The sequence below is a fragment of the Chrysoperla carnea genome, chromosome 1, assembly GCF_905475395.1.
Source record: "Chrysoperla carnea chromosome 1, inChrCarn1.1, whole genome shotgun sequence".
Classification (NCBI taxonomy): Eukaryota; Metazoa; Arthropoda; class Insecta; order Neuroptera; family Chrysopidae; genus Chrysoperla; species Chrysoperla carnea.
In genome coordinates, this window is record NC_058337.1 from 82,981,732 (window position 1) to 82,999,885 (window position 18,154).

The following is an 18,154-nucleotide window of genomic DNA, read 5'->3' on the forward strand; positions in this document are numbered from 1 at the left end:
GAATCGTAGGACCACCCCAAAATATTCACAATTTTCGTTTGACCACCCTTCGTTCGAAAAATATTTAGAAAAAACAATTTTTTTTTTAACGAAAAACAAAAAAGGCTGGATTCTAATGAATCACTACAAATTCTGGGGTGTTTTTGTGCTCAATCGTTGGAGAATCGTAGGACCACCTGGGAATATTAACAAAAAACGTTAGACCACCCTCCGTTCGAAAAATATTTAGAAAAAACAAATTTTTTTTAACGAAAAAACGTTCCCTCCACCATCCAAAGATTGTAATAACGACAAAAACAAAAAAATCGATTTTCTACTAAAGGAGTGAAAAATTTAAAGATTTTTTCATCCAAATCCATTCAAAATCGTAGGACCACTTTTGACCACCCACAATTTTCGTTTGACCACCCTCAGTTCGAAAAATATTTACAAAAAACGAATTTTTTTTTAACGAAAAAAAATGAAAAATGAATTTTTATATAAGCAGCAGGAATTCTGAGGTGTTTTTGATGTCAATTGTTAGCAAATCGTAGGACCACCCCAAAATATTCACAATTTTCGTTTGACCACCCTTCGTTCGAAAAATATTTAGAAAAAACAATTTTTTTTTAACGAAAAACAAAAAAGGCTGGATTCTAATGAATTACTACAAATTCTGGGGTGTTTTTGTGCTCAATCGTTGGAGAATCGTAGGACCACCTGGGAATATTAACAAAAAACGTTAGACCACCCTCCGTTCGAAAAATATTTAGAAAAAACAAATTTTTTTTTAACGAAAAAACGTTCCCTCCACCATCCAAAGATTATAATAACGACAAAAACAAAAAAATCGATTTTCTACTAGAGGAGTGAAAAATTTAAAGATTTTTTCATCCAAATCCATTCAAAATCGTAGGACCACTTTTGACCACCCACAATTTTCGTTTGACCACCCTCAGTTCGAAAAATATTTACAAAAAACGAATTTTTTTTTAACGAAAAAAAATGAAAAATGAATTTTTATATAAGCAGCAGGAATTCTGGGGTGTTTTTGATGTCAATTGTTAGCGAATCGTAGGACCACCCCAAAATATTCACAATTTTCGTTTGACCACCTTTTGTTCGAAAAATATCTAGAAAAAACAATTTTTTTTTAACGAAAAACGAATATCAGTGTTGCACTATTTCTAATAAATTAGAGAAGTGGAACACATTTATCAAGTTCCAGTATTAAAAAATTTAAAAACTTTTAAAGTATTTGCTAGAAAACCGTACACCACTATGTTAAGTGTACGCACAATAAATTAAAATTTTATTCAGTTTTTTAACATGTGTGCAATAATAGGCCAAAAAATGAAAATTTGTTCAACAAAGAAATTTTTATTTAAACATAGACATCAAAACAAAATTTGAAATCAGAAAATGACAAATCTAAAACACATTCTCAAAATCCGCTTTTAAAATTAGATTTAGACATTTATTTAAAATTTTAAATAAGAACGCTAACTAACAGAATAACATTTCAGAAAAAAAAAAACGTTGTTATGGCAACAAAGGATCTAATTTGATTCTATTAGTCTTAAAAACTCATAATCTTAGATTCATTTGGAATAGGCCTATTGGGGATACCACATTAAAAAAAAGTCTACCTCGAAGGTGGTGTGGAAATGACTAACAAACTGGAACCTTCTTTTTAAAATTTTTTTAAAGAAAACATTCATAAATTCTTGCGTTTATAAAGCATTTTTGATAATTTAATTGCAAAAGCTTATCTTTTTCCTGTTAATTTAATGGATTTTATAAAAAGTAACTTATAGTCTTTCGTTTATGAAATACATTGGTTGATTAAATTGTAAAAAGTAATAAAAAAAACCACCATAAAACCAAATTTTTAATACTAATTATCGCTGTTGCTTAACTTTTATCGTAATATAGATAATAAGTGTAAAATAGTATAATTAGTTTTTCCGAACATTATTTTTTCACTAATTAATGAATCTAAACTGTATTCATTAACATCCTTGCGTATGATATAAATAAAATATAAGAATATAAAGTATCAATTTTCACCACCAGAATTCTTCAAACTAAGAGTGGTCCAATAAAGTTTGTGGTTTGTGGTAACGAATTTTCAGGTTTTTCAACACTGGTCCAACGATGGTCAAACGATTAGACGATTATGAATTTAATATTTATATATCTTTCGAACTGAGTGGTCAAAAGTGGTCCTACGATTTTGAATGGATTTAGATGAAAAAAACTATAAATTTTTCACTCCTTTAGTAGAAAATCGATTTTTTTGTTTTTGTCGTTATTACAATCTTTGGATGGTGGAGGGAACGTTTTTTCGTTAAAAAAAAAATTTGTTTTTTCTAAATATTTTTCGAACGGAGGGTGGTCTAACGTTTTTTGTTAATATTCCCAGGTGGTCCTACGATTCTCCAACGATTGAGCACAAAAACACCCCAGAATTTGTAGTAATTCATTAGAATCCAGCCTTTTTTGTTTTTCGTTAAAAAAAAAAATTGTTTTTTCTAAATATTTTTCGAACGAAGGGTGGTCAAACGAAAATTGTGAATATTTTGGGGTGGTCCTACGATTCGCTAACAATTGACATCAAAAACACCCCAGAATTCCTGCTGCTTATATAAAAATTCATTTTTCATTTTTTTTCGTTAAAAAAAAATTCGTTTTTTGTAAATATTTTTCGAACTGAGGGTGGTCAAACGAAAATTGTGGGTGGTCAAAAGTGGTCCTACGATTTTGAATGGATTTGGATGAAAAAATCTTTAAATTTTTCACTCCTTTAGTAGAAAATCGATTTTTTTGTTTTTGTCGTTATTACAATCTTTGGATGGTGGAGGGAACGTTTTTTCGTTAAAAAAAATTTGTTTTTTCTAAATATTTTTCGAACGGAGGGTGGTCTAACGTTTTTTGTTAATATTCCCAGGTGGTCCTACGATTCTCCAACGATTGAGCACAAAAACACCCCAGAATTTGTAGTAATTCATTAGAATCCAGCCTTTTTTTTTTCGTTAAAAAAAAAATTGTTTTTTCTAAATATTTTTCGAACGAAGGGTGGTCAAACGAAAATTGTGAGTGGTCAAAAGTGGTCCTACGATTTAGAATCGATTGAGCTCACAATTAAATTAAATTTCGTTCATGGGGGTGCTACCATGTTATTTTCCCTATGCTGGTTATGGTGGAGGCTACGAGAAATAAAATTTTGAATCGTGAATATTTTCCGAACGGAGGGTGGTCAAACGAAAATTGAGGGTGGTCAAAAGTGGTCCTACGATGGTCAAACGATTAAGCTCACAAAGAACGTAAAATTCGGTCATGGGGGTGCCATCTTCACAAACCTCATTTTTCTTTCTATTGTAACAATTTAAAGAATTTTATAGTAAATTTATATACAGTGATACAAATCATTAATTGCTTGGTTTTTTTCGATGATATTTATACAGTCAGGATCATAGTCACACCTGTAGAATAAATACGTTAAGTAAAATTAGTCGACAAATCCTTTGAAAACTTGAGTAATATAATGGTAGAAAGGATAACTACTAATCCTCTAACTTTGTTTCTCTAATCTTATTTTCATATCTATATGACCAGTTTTATTTTATTTTTTATCAAATTCGTGAAAGAAACTACTTAAAAGGGACCAAAACTGCTAGATGACTATGTTTTAACGTGATTACGATTGTGACTTTACAATATGCACTTGTTTAATGTCAAACACTATAAGGCTACATTTTGTGATTCAGTAACCAACTCAGTAACGTCTGAGCCACTTGAGAAGATTTAGTCCTTAGAAGAGTTGTACTTAAATGGGATACTAAACAGTAAAATTTAAATAAAAAACTATATTAGAACTAGCGGCCCCGACGGACGTTGTCCCGTAAAAACGTAACTCCAATTCATGAATACCTATACTACGTTTAGCCTGTCCGCTAAACCCATCCCGCTAAACCCCAATTTAACTCCTATTTATTGGAGTGGCCTGACCTTCGACCTTTGGCCTGACCTTTGATAGTAGAGCTCGCTGCGCTCGCATATGGCTCTAATAAATGCCTATTGACAATACCTGAATACTATTAAAAATACATAGTACACATAGTATACATAATGTGATATGATTTATATGCGCTCCCACCATTTAATGAAATGTCATTTTTTTGGTACGGAGCCCTCAAAAACAGTTGTACTGGACCAAATTGTAAATCTAAACCATTCTCGAATCTCCACGAACACACACAAAAAATTTCATCGAAATCGGTCCAGCCGTCTAGGAGGAGTTCAGTCACATACAGACACACACAAGAAATATATATATTAAGATATAAATATTATCAGAGATAATAAATTGGAACTCTAAGATATTTCGAAATAAATTTCGATTTTTGCTCCAATTTCCTAGATCATTTTTTTTGCATTTTATAAATACGTATTTCGACTACCAAGTAGTCATCATCAGTATGAGTTAGCAACGAGTAATATAAGAGTAATTACGATTAGCTAATTCATACTGATGATGACTATATAGTTGGTAATCGAAATACGTATTTATAAAATATAAAAAACTGATCTAGGAAATTTAAAGTTTTTACATAGCTAGGATTGATGAAAGATTTGTATTACGATTCTATCAAATTATCGCAGAAATTACAGTTTTCAATAAATAACTGCAATAATTGCTGAAATTTATTACTTCAATTAGAAAGTTCGGTGCATTAGGTACTTGGATTTGAACAAAATTCAACTTCGAAAAGACTTCCCTATCTAATAAGGAAAACTAAAATCTACATAATTGCTATTTTTGTCTAATACAATTAACTTTACCAATGAATAGCCTCATTGCCCAAGGGATGATAATTATGTTGGTGTTTAAGGAGCGTACTAAGCGGGTGCAAGTTGGTTGAAGGATAGTATGTGGTGTACTTGTCCTTTACATTGGAATTGTGAAAATTTTTACAACACAAATATATTGTGTTGAAAAGCATTTCAATAAACAAAATATACAACCAAACACTATTTTACTTTATGTGGTATTGCAGCTTAAATATATTATATTTATAAATTATAGTTTTATTAAATATCTCAACTTTGAAAGATCAATTTTGAATTTAGACATTATTATTGCATTGTATTGAATTATTGATTATGTAAAAATGATTACAATTATTATTACTATACAAACCTATTATTACTAAAACATTATAATAAAGAATTGGTTGGATGGATGTATAGTAAAAGATTGAAGAATTCCATTATTATTTATCTATTTATATACACTTTTAGAGAGAATATAGACATTTATTTTAACAATAAATAACGGTACTGCAATTAAAAAAATTTGAACCAATGCCAATGAAAAACTTTATCTAACTTTAAGAGTAGATAAAGTATCGAATTTTCTCTCTTGCCTGTCAACGCTTCTATGGAGCCAATCTACATGGCCACAATGATGAAATTCTTAATGAAAAATGTTTTAGATCCATTTAAACGTATTTACAATGCTTAATTTTTTAAAGTATTCCCATCTGTTTGTACCTATACCTGCAGAAAGGCCTATCTTTTAAGATTTTTAACTATTATCAAGCTATTTTTTGTAGTGTCTAAATCCAAAAATAATTTTATTAATATTTTATAGAAAATCACAATAATTTAAAACTATCTTTTTGAAATTGATTAATAAAATTTATTTGATTGATGAATTACACAAGTATTGTTTTATGCAAAATCAACTCCTCGCTAGGTAGTAGGTCAATCAGGTGAATTCCTCAAAGTTTACCAGCTATCTAGATAAAACTTATGAAAGACTATGCCTTCTGAATTACTTTTAAACTATTTATAAAGAAGAATTGATCTGATTCGGATTCCTTTCCTAGGCCATAGCTAATAGGATATATAATAAAGTAATGGGAGAGCCAGTTCAAAAAAATTCGTTGAATTTTATTAAGCTGATCATTTGAGGATTTGTTATAGCAGTTGTGTACACACACATACTGCGGTCAGTCAAGCGAACTATAGAACAGGGATCAGATATATGCTATCGAAACGGTTAAGTTTTACGTGGTACTAAAATGAAGTTACTAAAGCTCAAAATTGTTATAAAGATATTGCATATAAGTAACAGTTATGACTGTCAGTTAGTGTTAGAACTAGCCTGGTCAGTCAGCTCTTATGCAAGTACAATAAATAAACAGGATTCAGTTATGATTGCCGTAGTATTTTAATGGATTTATTAAAGTTGAAAATAAATAAAAATCAGCGTTAAAAAATTAATTTAAATACTACGATAATTATAACTACCATAACATTCTAACATTTAACTGACTGACAACGAATTTCTTTTGGCCTGGCTCATAATCCATAAGTTGTTGCTAATGAGATAAACATAATTCATCAAATAGGGACATCTTACAAAGCTTACTAAAGTTTCTTTCAATTTTTTGTACAAAAAAACCAATGAAATAAAAAATCGGAACCATCCGCAGGAAAATTCCAGATAAAAATTTGAACTCATATTTAAGTTTGAAATATTTCCTATCATCGCACACTGAATGAATAAAGCATGGGAGTAAAGTGTTCCATATTATTTTGTATCCTCTTCCGGCTCTATTTTTGTATTCTTTCAATGCTTTATTAGTTTGAATTGAAGTATTATGAAAGCGAAGGGTCTTATACTGTCAGTAATTGCTACACCTTTATACTACAAACTGATTAATTAAACACGTTTCTTAATACATAGTGATTTTCTTATTTATTACTTTTGCGGCTTTGAATAGCAAAACGTTAAAGAATGTTTATTATTTCAGAAGAATTGTGGCTGCAAATAACAAATTCTTTCCGATTGATTCATTTTTTGTTGAATTCAACTATTTTGTATACATGTAACCTTGTAAGTTGATGTAATTTTATTCAAAACGTTATAGGTACAATTATATCATGATTAGAATATAAAAACAACAAAAATATTGTAAAATATAAGTACAATACACCGCTAACTTTCTCTTAAATCGGCTATAGGTTCTTATACCTGATCGCCTATATTCTTCATGTAATATGTAGGTGGTATTTATTATTACATGAAATAAAATTCATAATGTCGCCCAGCAGATAAAACTAGTTCACTGTCAAATCATTTAATAACTGCATGCAAATTTTATCGTACATCTAAACAACTTTGATATACAGGGTGTAAAAATTAGACGGATGAAAACAAAATTTTTTTAATGGATCTTAGACTTTATCTTGTATAAACATTTATAAAATGAATAAATTTAAAAAATCAAAAAACCCGACTGAGCAAAAAGTGAACCAAACTTTATAAAAAATGAACTTCAATTAAAAACTGAAAATAGTTTACATAGCTATACTTTAACATTCGGGACCCATTAAGGACTATACCGGCTCAAATCTTCCTAATAATAGGGCCCGACTGTTAAAGTCTATATGTAAACTGTTTGACTTGCTTTTTTCTTTTCAGTTTTTAAATAAAGTTCATTTTTTATGAAGTTTACATTTTTTAGTTATGATTATGAAGGAAATAATATCATAGGAGTATGAACATATGTATCATCGACATCGGCCCAGGCGTGTACGCCACATAGGAGAAATATGCATACATTCTTTCCACAATATGTCGTCTGTAGGTCGTCATATTGAATTTTCTTTACTGTCATATTTACAGTAGCGTTCACACGGCTAAAACAAATCGATTGACATAAAAATCAACAAAATAGGCTCTCGCGTTTGGTCTCTAGTGCGCCACATAGAAACAAATATACATTCTTTTCACCTTATCGCGTCTGGTGATCGCCACATTGAATTTTCATTACTGTCATATCTTCAGTAGCCTTTCTAAGGTTAAGACAAATCGATTGACGCCTGAATCATAAAAATCGGCCCACGCGTTTGGTTTCTTGTGAGCCATACATATACCACTCCTTTGTGTTGCTCAGTCGGGTAAAAAGACAAGTTTTTTGGGATCAATGGTTCTCTGATGATTTAACAAAGACCATTAAATGCATACTAATTTTTGCAGATTAAGATTGTTTCATATAAATTGCATTATACTTTTGTATTTCATGAATATCTGTTTAATTCTGGCAATGATATTATAAACTATATTCTAAGATTCTAAGAAGCTATTCCTTATGAATACTTCAATTAAAACAAAAATAATCAACGATTCCTTTAAGACTCAACGCAACAAATAATCCTGATAACAATTTCTAGAACAAAAATCGCCTGCAGCTTATATCATAACTATTAGAATAAATAATAATAAAAATTGATTCATTAAAAATAGATATAATCTAAATTAATTCTAAAATATTTAATTTAAAGATTCATTTTTAACAAGCTGTAATTATTTAATCGCACGCGTAATGTCGTGACGAATAATTAATTTTCATAATACATTAATTCTATCAACAGGTATACTTTGTTTGCACTTGATCTATTAAAACATGTTCGATGAAAGAATAAAATTTTTTTAAATTAAATTATATTTTATATAATTTATTTATTTTTAAATAAACAGGTTTGTTTTTTTTTTTCAAAGTACTTAATTAATCTTTTAAAATATTTTATTATTAACAAATTTTTGTGTTATCTATCAAAAAAGAAATAAGTTCTATTTTTAATCGTTTGGATTGCATGAATGATTTAATTTGTGGTGACAAATTGTAGTTATATTATTTAACATGTTTTTCATGAGGTAGGCTAGTTTGTATGTAGCTTAGCGTACCTATAGCAGGCATGGGCGAGTTATTTTAAGTCGAAGTCATCATTGTTATAACTTTATTGTCTGAGTCACATTTGCCCATTCCTGGCCTAAAGTTCAACTATAAGTTTGAAATTAAATCAAAGTAGTCTATGTACAATATACCTGATATATATGCTACCAAATATAAGTTTGGCGGAAGCACATATGAAAAATATTATAGTTTAAGACTTCTATCAAACAAGCTGTATAGTACCGTCTACTGCATGCAATAGAATATAATCAAAAATTAATATGACAACATCGTTTAAAAGACCGGTTAAACTTTATTTTTGAGCCTCGTCAACTTTTTTTTGATCCTCATGATCTCATACACCTTTTATCGCTACCAATTATCACTGGAACTAGTCAGTGAAACTATCAATATGTGTACGTATGTACATCATTTTAACGACTATCGGATATAACGACCATAATTGCTGGTCTTTCAATATCGTTATAATCGATTTTGATTGCACTTAAAACTGCTGATAATATAAGTATTAATGTACTGTATGTCAAATAATTTTTTGCATAATTGTATTTTCTGGATATTATTGACTCGGAATAAATAAAGCAATGCGAAATTTTTTGCTACTTTTTCTTTAATCATACACAGTGTGTCGCATTTAAGATAAATACAACCTCATATTTTCACCCTCATAATCATACAGTGAGATGGGTCACATTTTTTAAGACACTTATCCGAAATCTGAGCTTTAAACTCAGCGTACTATAAGTTGACAAATCGAGTCGATTATTCATATTTTGCCTACCGTCAGAGATGGTTAGAAATATCGAAAAAAAACTGTTTAAAAAGTTGCTTAGAATATTTGTTTATATCCATGTACCGATTTGCATGACAAAATTTGCATTTATAGTTTTTTCATTATTTGGGCCCACACTTTAAATTATTACAAGTTTATTGAAATATTTGAAAACATAACACTATTAAACTACCACTTTGTCCAGCTAAACTATCACTTTGTTCCATAGCACACCAGTTTTCAAATTAAAAAATAAACTTTTGTAACTAGTGTGCTATGGAATGTAGAAACTGGAAAATTTGATAATTTAATATTGTCATATATTCAAATATTTCAATAAACTTAATAATTTTTAAAATTACAAATTTATACTCCTATAAATAATGAAAATATGAAGGTGTCTTCATCTTAAATGCAACAAACTATATATATAAATGAATAATAAAATAACATTTTTCTAGTTTTTATCCTTTGAAAGATAAATCTTAGAGTTTGTATAAGGACCTGAATATGTCTGTATTAGTTTAGCATAATTTTTTTTTTGGAACGAAAAACGATACTTAATTTTGCGTCATTTTCATAAATATTTTAGATGTATTGAGTTAAGTATTTGATTAATATTTAAAATTAAATTGGAATTTCAAAAGAAGTACAAACAATATCTACAAGTTTTCAGTTTCAAAGAATGGAACTCTAAGTTTTATACTATAAAAAGGTTCGGTAAATATTTCAATATAAGTACTCATCTTACAGTATTGTTTGTAAAGTTTGAAAAATCGTGATTTCTCACACCTTTACACGATTTTATATTGATTTATTTTACTATTTGCATATTTTATATTTATAATACTCTTGTTTGTAGTTCAAAAATAATAAACTTTGCAAAAAAACTCGATAAAATATTAAGTTTATGAATAAATTAACTATATAAATATATCATCTTATTTATGAATTAGTATACTTTAATAAGCTAGAAAATCTATTATCCTTCTATGATATCCTTCTATGAAAACGACATTCTTATGCAATAGATCGTTTGATTATTTCAATATACTACTAGCAGTGGATTTACGGTTTTTAACCGGGACAGGAACTTAATAATTCCATCCCTATTTCCAGCGTTAAAAATAAATGGATTAACAAAATCATAAATATAATGGGAGGCATTTTTTATGGGAAATAAAAATCCGTTAATAAATTAGCACTCTTTAATATCTATTTGCTAACAAGTGAAATTGACTAAATTTAAAAAAAAAACCGACAAATTTTTTGGGTACAGAACCCTTAAATCGCATTTGAAACATATCTAAGAACACTCTCCACTAAATTTCCGGTTCATCCGTTTAAGCCCTACGATGCCACAGACAGGCAGACACACATGCACACACAGACATGCACACATAGCGGTCAAACTTATAAAATCCCTTTTTTTAGTTCGGGGCTTAATAAATAATTTTAATTTTTGTAACATGAAATTAAACATAGGAAACATATAGCCATGGAACATAAAATTGGGGAACGTTCTTAGGAGAAAAATTGTCGATAGAGTATAAATCTTGACCAACGGACGCTTAATATGGCTGAACGCAGCTTAAATCTTAAATGTTATTATTATTCCTAATACATTAATTTGAATTTCATATTTTACAATATTAATACATTGGATTAGTACGAGCGCCAAGTTTAAACTTGGGGTTGAAGTTATTTGTACCTTTTTTCAACTTTAATGCTGAATTTGGTTATAGCTCTATGAATGTATGAATGCAGACGAAAAATAATAATATGTACAATTTTTCGATATCTGCCTTGGTTTTCAAAATATAGAAAGCAAAATAATTAAACATTATTTTTAATTTTCGATATTTTGAAAATTACTTTAGATATTGAAAAATTTTATTCATACTTTTCGTCTTATATTGTCAAGTTTTAACATAATTCACCATCAAATTTGGAAATATACATTTTTTTACATTTGTGTACCCACTACCGTGCTCATACATCCTTAATTAGTCGGGCACAACGGATTTTATTAATTTAATTTATCGGGTAAGCAACTAACCCTCTATAAAATTTTCCGAATTGATTTAGACCCAACTTCATATATAAAAAAATGGAGCCTTTTATCCCAAATTACCCTGGCGTTCGTATATCCTTAAATGTTATCTAATAAAAATGTTTATGATATTCTCATAAATATAAGTAGTTTTAGCACATAGTGTGTGCGTACTTACAGAAGATGATTTTAATATAAAACTTGTTCAGATATTATTATTTTTTAATATATAAACAAAGAGTTGAATGTCCGTCCATAGTAAAGATATCATATTATTTAATGTTAAGTATTTTTTTGTTAAGACAAAATAAACATTGCACCTACGAGATGTTTTAATAAAAATAATAATAATGTTATTATTATTATTATTCTTATAATAATAATAACAATCTTAAAATAAATTTTTTTTTTAATCAACTAGTCTAATCTCTCAAATCTTTGCACAAATAACATATTTTTTTGCTAAATTTTCATTGGTTAAGCTACAATAAATTCAAGACAAACCGTTAAAATTAATATGATCAACTTCTCCATTAATTTCACAGTTTTACAGATGAAGCTTTTATATCGATCTAAATATGTCGAAATATCTTGGTAAATTTTCTAGATATAGGTATAGAAAAAATTGTAGTTTATAATTATTCAATATTGTTTGTAGGTCGCTCATGACCATGCTGTTTATGCATATTAAATGAACTAAAATAAAATAAAAATTTATTGAAAATTTAATTGAAATATATTTAAAATATTGTTATCATTTTTTCTCATATTACATATGAAGGATAAAAAATGTAATCGCACGTAAGTATGCAAGCACATCCGTACATAAATCTGAAAATATTGTTAATACTTGACGTTAATAATCTGTTCAAAGTATTATTAGTTTTCCATAAAAAAATTTAATATTCAAAATTCAACTATATTATTGGGCATAATACACAGTAATAAGGCAGTCTTTCAAGGCAAACAAAGGGAATATCGAAAGGGCTGTCATTTTTAGTTGTGAGCGTATTAAATTGATCTCTCTCCCATCCAAGTTAAAATTGATGAATAAATTATATTTTTAGTTAGTAGTAGGGCTACATTGTAGGCTATCGTTTATATCCAATAAATTACCATGCCTGATCTTCGAAATTTTGATAATTTAAAATTTGCTTTGTTGAGTTATGGTCCACGTGGAAACAAATTTTTGACAGCTAAATTGTCAAAACAAACAAAATGAACAAATTGGTCCAAAAAAATGAGCGATTGCTTTAAACCTATAGGTGTAATGTCTTAATACATGTTTAACTATTTCAGAGACTTCTATGCGTATATACAGCTAACATGCGCTTCCACCAAATATCAAAAACATGCAATTCTTGCATAATTTCTGGTAGCTTGAGAGATTTACATCTTTCAAAACCGGTACAGCATAATTAAACAGTTTTATTCATTTAAAAAATTAAACGGGTCGATTATAAATCAAAATTTATTCCACACCGATTCGACTAGCACTACTAGAACAAGTAAACGTAGAACATAAATATAAATAAGTAATTGGCTATAGAAAACTACTTATAAAACGAAATATCAAGTGTTTAATAATTTGCAGCGGATATTATTTGAGGAAAGTAGTAACAAAATATTGCAATTCCATGAAATAGTTATAACGCGCAATTAAAACATATATTTAACAAAATTCTTCATTTAAAAAAAATTACAAATAATGATGTAGGTAGTAATTTTAAAAACTTGACATTAAAATATTTTTACAATAACATGCAACAATGTACGTTCAATATTAATAATAATAATAATACAACTTGTTTAATTCCTTTCCCTTTTTCTGTATTTCAAATGCAAATACTTAGCCAATGTATTGATTGCTTAATTAAAAAATACCGACAATACCGATCGAATGAACGAATAGAAACTGAAAACCTTTCACAAAAAGTTCAAAAAAGCGATTCACATATATCAATTACGAGCTTAAGTTTCAAAAAAGGGTAAGACTAAATTTAAGGTATCAAAAATAAAATTTAACACATAGTAATTGTTAAGAGTATCAAAGAAGGAATGTAGTAATTATGCCCGAAAAGCAAATCTTATTTTGCTTTGCCAAAGCCACTTTTTTTTAAACAATATATAAATAGCAAGTGTGACATGCTTCAACCTATTGTACCTATTATCTTAATATTAAAAATGCGAAAGTAAGCATGTTTGTTTGTTTGTTACGCTTTCACGCTAAAACTAGCGAATGGATTTTAACGAAACTGTACAACAATATAGCTCATACTTCAGCATAACACATGAGATATAATTTATAAAGATATATTAATAAAAAATAAAAATAAATAAATTTAATTTGACATTACCATAAATTACAGATTTTTGTAAAAGTAGTCAATTGACATTACCATAAATTACAGATTTCTGTAAAAACAGTCAATATAAAATATTTCTTCGACCATCTTTTCTGATATACTCACTGAATTACGATTAATTACGACTATTATACATTAAAAAAAAAGAAAACCATACATATATTTTACCTGTTTAAAACAATCCTTGCCATTATTTCGAGTGTTATAGAAAGGGGATAAGCGATAACAATCTTTATCAATCTTTACTTTTAAATCCAGCGAGGCGGGTGGGTATCACTATAGTTATCTATATATTTACCAAATACTTCATGAAAAGAACGATAGGTGTCGTTTGACACCCAATAGGAGCCATGATGCTTTCGTTATAAATTATTGAATAACTATGCACAATGAAGGAATGGTAATAAAAATTGTATTTAATAATTATATTTTTAAGTTTTCGTTTATCAAGTTAAGAAAATTGACATTTTCATATTAATTATTATTATAAAATATAAACAAATCATCAAACTAATCTTGAACCTTTAAAATGTCTCCACACAAATATCAATGTCCCCGTAATGTACTTTATTTTGTCGTCAATAGATGTCAGGAAGATTCATATCTTGCAGTGACTGTTCTTTTCTCAAAAACCCTTTGCATACTAATTTTCATGAAAACCGTTGGAACCGTTTCCGAGATTGTTGAAATATATAGTTGTTTTAGCGAAGATAATGGTTGATATTCGTAACGTTATGTCGGTGAAATCAGAATTGAAAACCCCCGTAGGTATGATATGATATGAAATATCAACTTCTGATTTTTATGAGATATTAGGAATAAAAATTAGTCCAACTAGCTAAAAATATGTATATATATAAGTTTAGATAAACTAAATCTAAACAAAAGTTTTTACGAACAAAAAATCAAATGATCATGGTGCGAAATAAGGTGCGAAATATTATACTTGAAATAACGAAAATCATCATAATTATATAATAATAGATCATTCTCCTCATTTATTCAAAGCTCATAATTTCTACCTCTTAAAAAATAACAAATTTAACAGATGATAATACCTTTCAAAAATAATAAATAACTCAAAAATCACATTACTTACCAATATGATAAGAAATCTAAATACAAATTTCGATTTCATCTCGTTTTTAAGTCACATTTAAATCAACAAAATGATGGTTGTCGATTCACAACATTTTTAAAAACATAAAATTTTCACACATTTTCCTCTCTATTTTCAAATACAAAATTTTCCGGAATAATAATAATTCACCAAAAACACATTTTTTTTTTCACAACAATACAATTTTATATTAACCCGCGCGAAAAAGAATGATTTTCGAGTTTTGGTGTGGCACAACTACTTCACACGATTTTTTTTTTAATTCGGCTGCTCCAGTTTTTTTTTTTTTGCTTAGTGCACCCGTCGTGGTGAATGTCTAGTGCTACACTGAATTGACGTTGTCCCCTAGATTCAGACAAACAAACAAACACACTTAAGTTAGTTTGAGTTGATTGTTGTACCTACTGTAGTACTTGTTTTAAAAATTCAATGTTGTTTTTTTTTTGTTGTTGTTGTTGTTTGTTATGTCAGAGTTACTGTTACATACTTAAGTTAGTAACTAACTCAGATACTCCACCCTCCAATCAGATTATTACATTAGTTTTAATACAACTTTTGTTATTATTATTATTATAATATTCAAAGATTTCTGTTAGTTGACTTTGTTGTATAGTTCTTATAAGATTAATAAAATTGCAATATTTCATAGTTGAGTTTTTTGCTTTCAACTTTTTATAATAGATATCTTATTGGAGGTGTATATAATTGCACTTCTTAGCCTATTAGAAGAATTATTATAAATGTCATGACATTGATTGTTGAACTAAAAAATGTCAAAGATTGCTAATTTAAGCTTATGGTCTAAGAGCCAGATTTCAACAGCGGGCCTGAAATAAATAATGTATCATAAAAAGTGTAAAACTATAACAGCATTCAACATTGTAATATCCGTGCTAAATATATCGACTAAGAATTTTAAAAAACAACATTAAATCATCTTCAGGATTGGTAAATTAATGGTTTTTTTCGAGCTTTTGAAAGAATCTGCGACGATCTTGAAGTAGTAGTAGGTGCCTGCCTCTGTTTATTTTCATTACACAATGATAAAATTATATTATTTTTAATAATTATGGCATTACACAGTGCCATTCTTGACTACAATAAGTACCACCCGCTAGAAAAATGATATCTCATTTTATGTGTGGTAAGTATTCAGACTTGTAAAAACAACGTCTGCCAGCCACTGGCTCTTAGACCACTATTGAAAAATCAGCTCGAGAGAATCATACCCTCTCTTTGACACTATATTTTTGCTGCCCAAAATTTCCATTACTATTCCTTTAATTTGTGTAAACAATTTTTTGCAATCCATTGATCAGCATAATTTAATAGCAACCTTGTTATATTAATAAGTAGCGGCTTATCGCAAAAGTTGTTATTATCATTTTATCAGCTGGAGGAATACATTATGATCAGAAAAAAAATTGCAAAAAATCGAGAAATTTTTTTTATCTCCAATTTCGATAAAACTCATAAAGTAATGTTGACCCAAAAAGTACAAAAATCGGGTGCATTTGACTGGTCGAATAGGTTTTGAGATACGGACTAAAATCGATCTAAATATTGCGATTTCTCAGAAACTCTTTCTCAGAAAATTACCCCATCCACCGAATTTCATCAAATTCTATTACTTATTATAGGTGAAATAATTTTTAAAATTGGTTAAAAGCAGTTAATTCAATAAAAAAAAACTTTTAAGAAAACCGACTTCAAAAGAAAAACTTTCACCCTTTTTGGGTTCCCCCAGTCGAAAATTCTGAGGTAACACAATAAAAAAAAAATAAAGTCGAATTGATAACATATTCCTTTTTTGTTTGAAGTCGGTTAAAAATGACGTATTTTCATACAAACTATCATCCCCTTTTTGCCGCCAAAATTATAGAGTTTCATATAAACTTTCATCCCCAATTTGATCCTCTCAAAGAATGAATGATTCCAAACATACCGCTTGTGAGTAAATATATATAAACCATATGAAGTTAAAAAAAACCATAGTAACATGACAAACATGCAAACGTGGATCTACATTTGTCTATAAAATTATTATCATGGGTTTTCCAAATTCGCATCCCCCTTTTACCCCCTTAGGGGTAGAATTGGAAAATCTCTTATCGAATGCCTACGTCAGACAGAGAACACACTCTCCAAGTTTCAGGTCACTAAGATCAGTGGCTTAGGCTGTGCAAAGCATTTTAGATATATAGATTAGAAAAAAAGTCTTTAAAAAACTAATTTGTTTTAAAACTCCCATATTTTGATAAAATTCTATTTTAGTTGGAGTATACAAATACACTTACTTTGGATACAAAGGTAATATTAAAATATTTTATCAATAGTAATTTAATATCAATTTATTACTATATTGATTAACATTGAACTTTTTAAGATAAATATTATTGTTATCTATTGACAAATCTCTTAAACAGATAAAAAAATATTAAAATAGTTTCGTAATGCCATTACTGAATACTGATATCAACAAAAAAATATATAATGAAATATTAGATAATAATTATTATTTAAAATGAAACAAGAAATAAAAATATTATAACACGATTTTATTAACCTTGCCTTAATTTTAATTTTTTAAATAGTTCAAATACGAACGATATTTAAAATAAGGATTCCAAGATATAGTTCTTATGGACAAGATATATTTATCTGCATATTCTTATTCTATACTATGCTATGTACCTACAGTTAATTATACAAAATAACCTTCTTTCCCCCCTTGGATATCGAAGTCTACATACACTTTCACATTGTTTTTTGTGTAAAATAATATAATAAAGTTTTAATTATTTTAGTATGTTAGGGCATATTTTGATATAATTATAATTTATTACGAACGGTATTATATTGGTTGAATTTTATTTTTCATTTAAATGGGATACACTTCATTGACATACTGTATTACAGGCTAATTAATAAATGAAAAAGTTGTAAGTAATTTTCATATCAAATAATAAACGAAACTACTAAGAAATAATTAATAACCACAACGCAAAAAATATATAAAAAAATACTTATAACGTGCACCTTCCTGGCTCAGTTATGAAAATCATAAAATTCCCAACGATATAAAAACATTGA

The 18,154-nt window shown here is 28.3% G+C and overlaps 1 protein-coding gene across 1 annotated transcript in view; it reads right to left on the reverse strand.

The window, feature by feature from the left end:
* LOC123299736 overlaps positions 1 to 15,124 on the reverse strand; it is a 129,662-nt gene extending 114,538 nt beyond the window's left edge. Inside the window, exon 1 of the mRNA XM_044882064.1 lies at positions 15,041 to 15,124. Within this exon, the coding sequence (XP_044737999.1) occupies positions 15,041 to 15,079 (39 nt within the window). The 5' untranslated portion in view covers positions 15,080 to 15,124. The remainder of the gene's footprint in view (positions 1 to 15,040) is intronic.
* Positions 15,125 to 18,154: the final 3,030 nt, after the last annotated feature.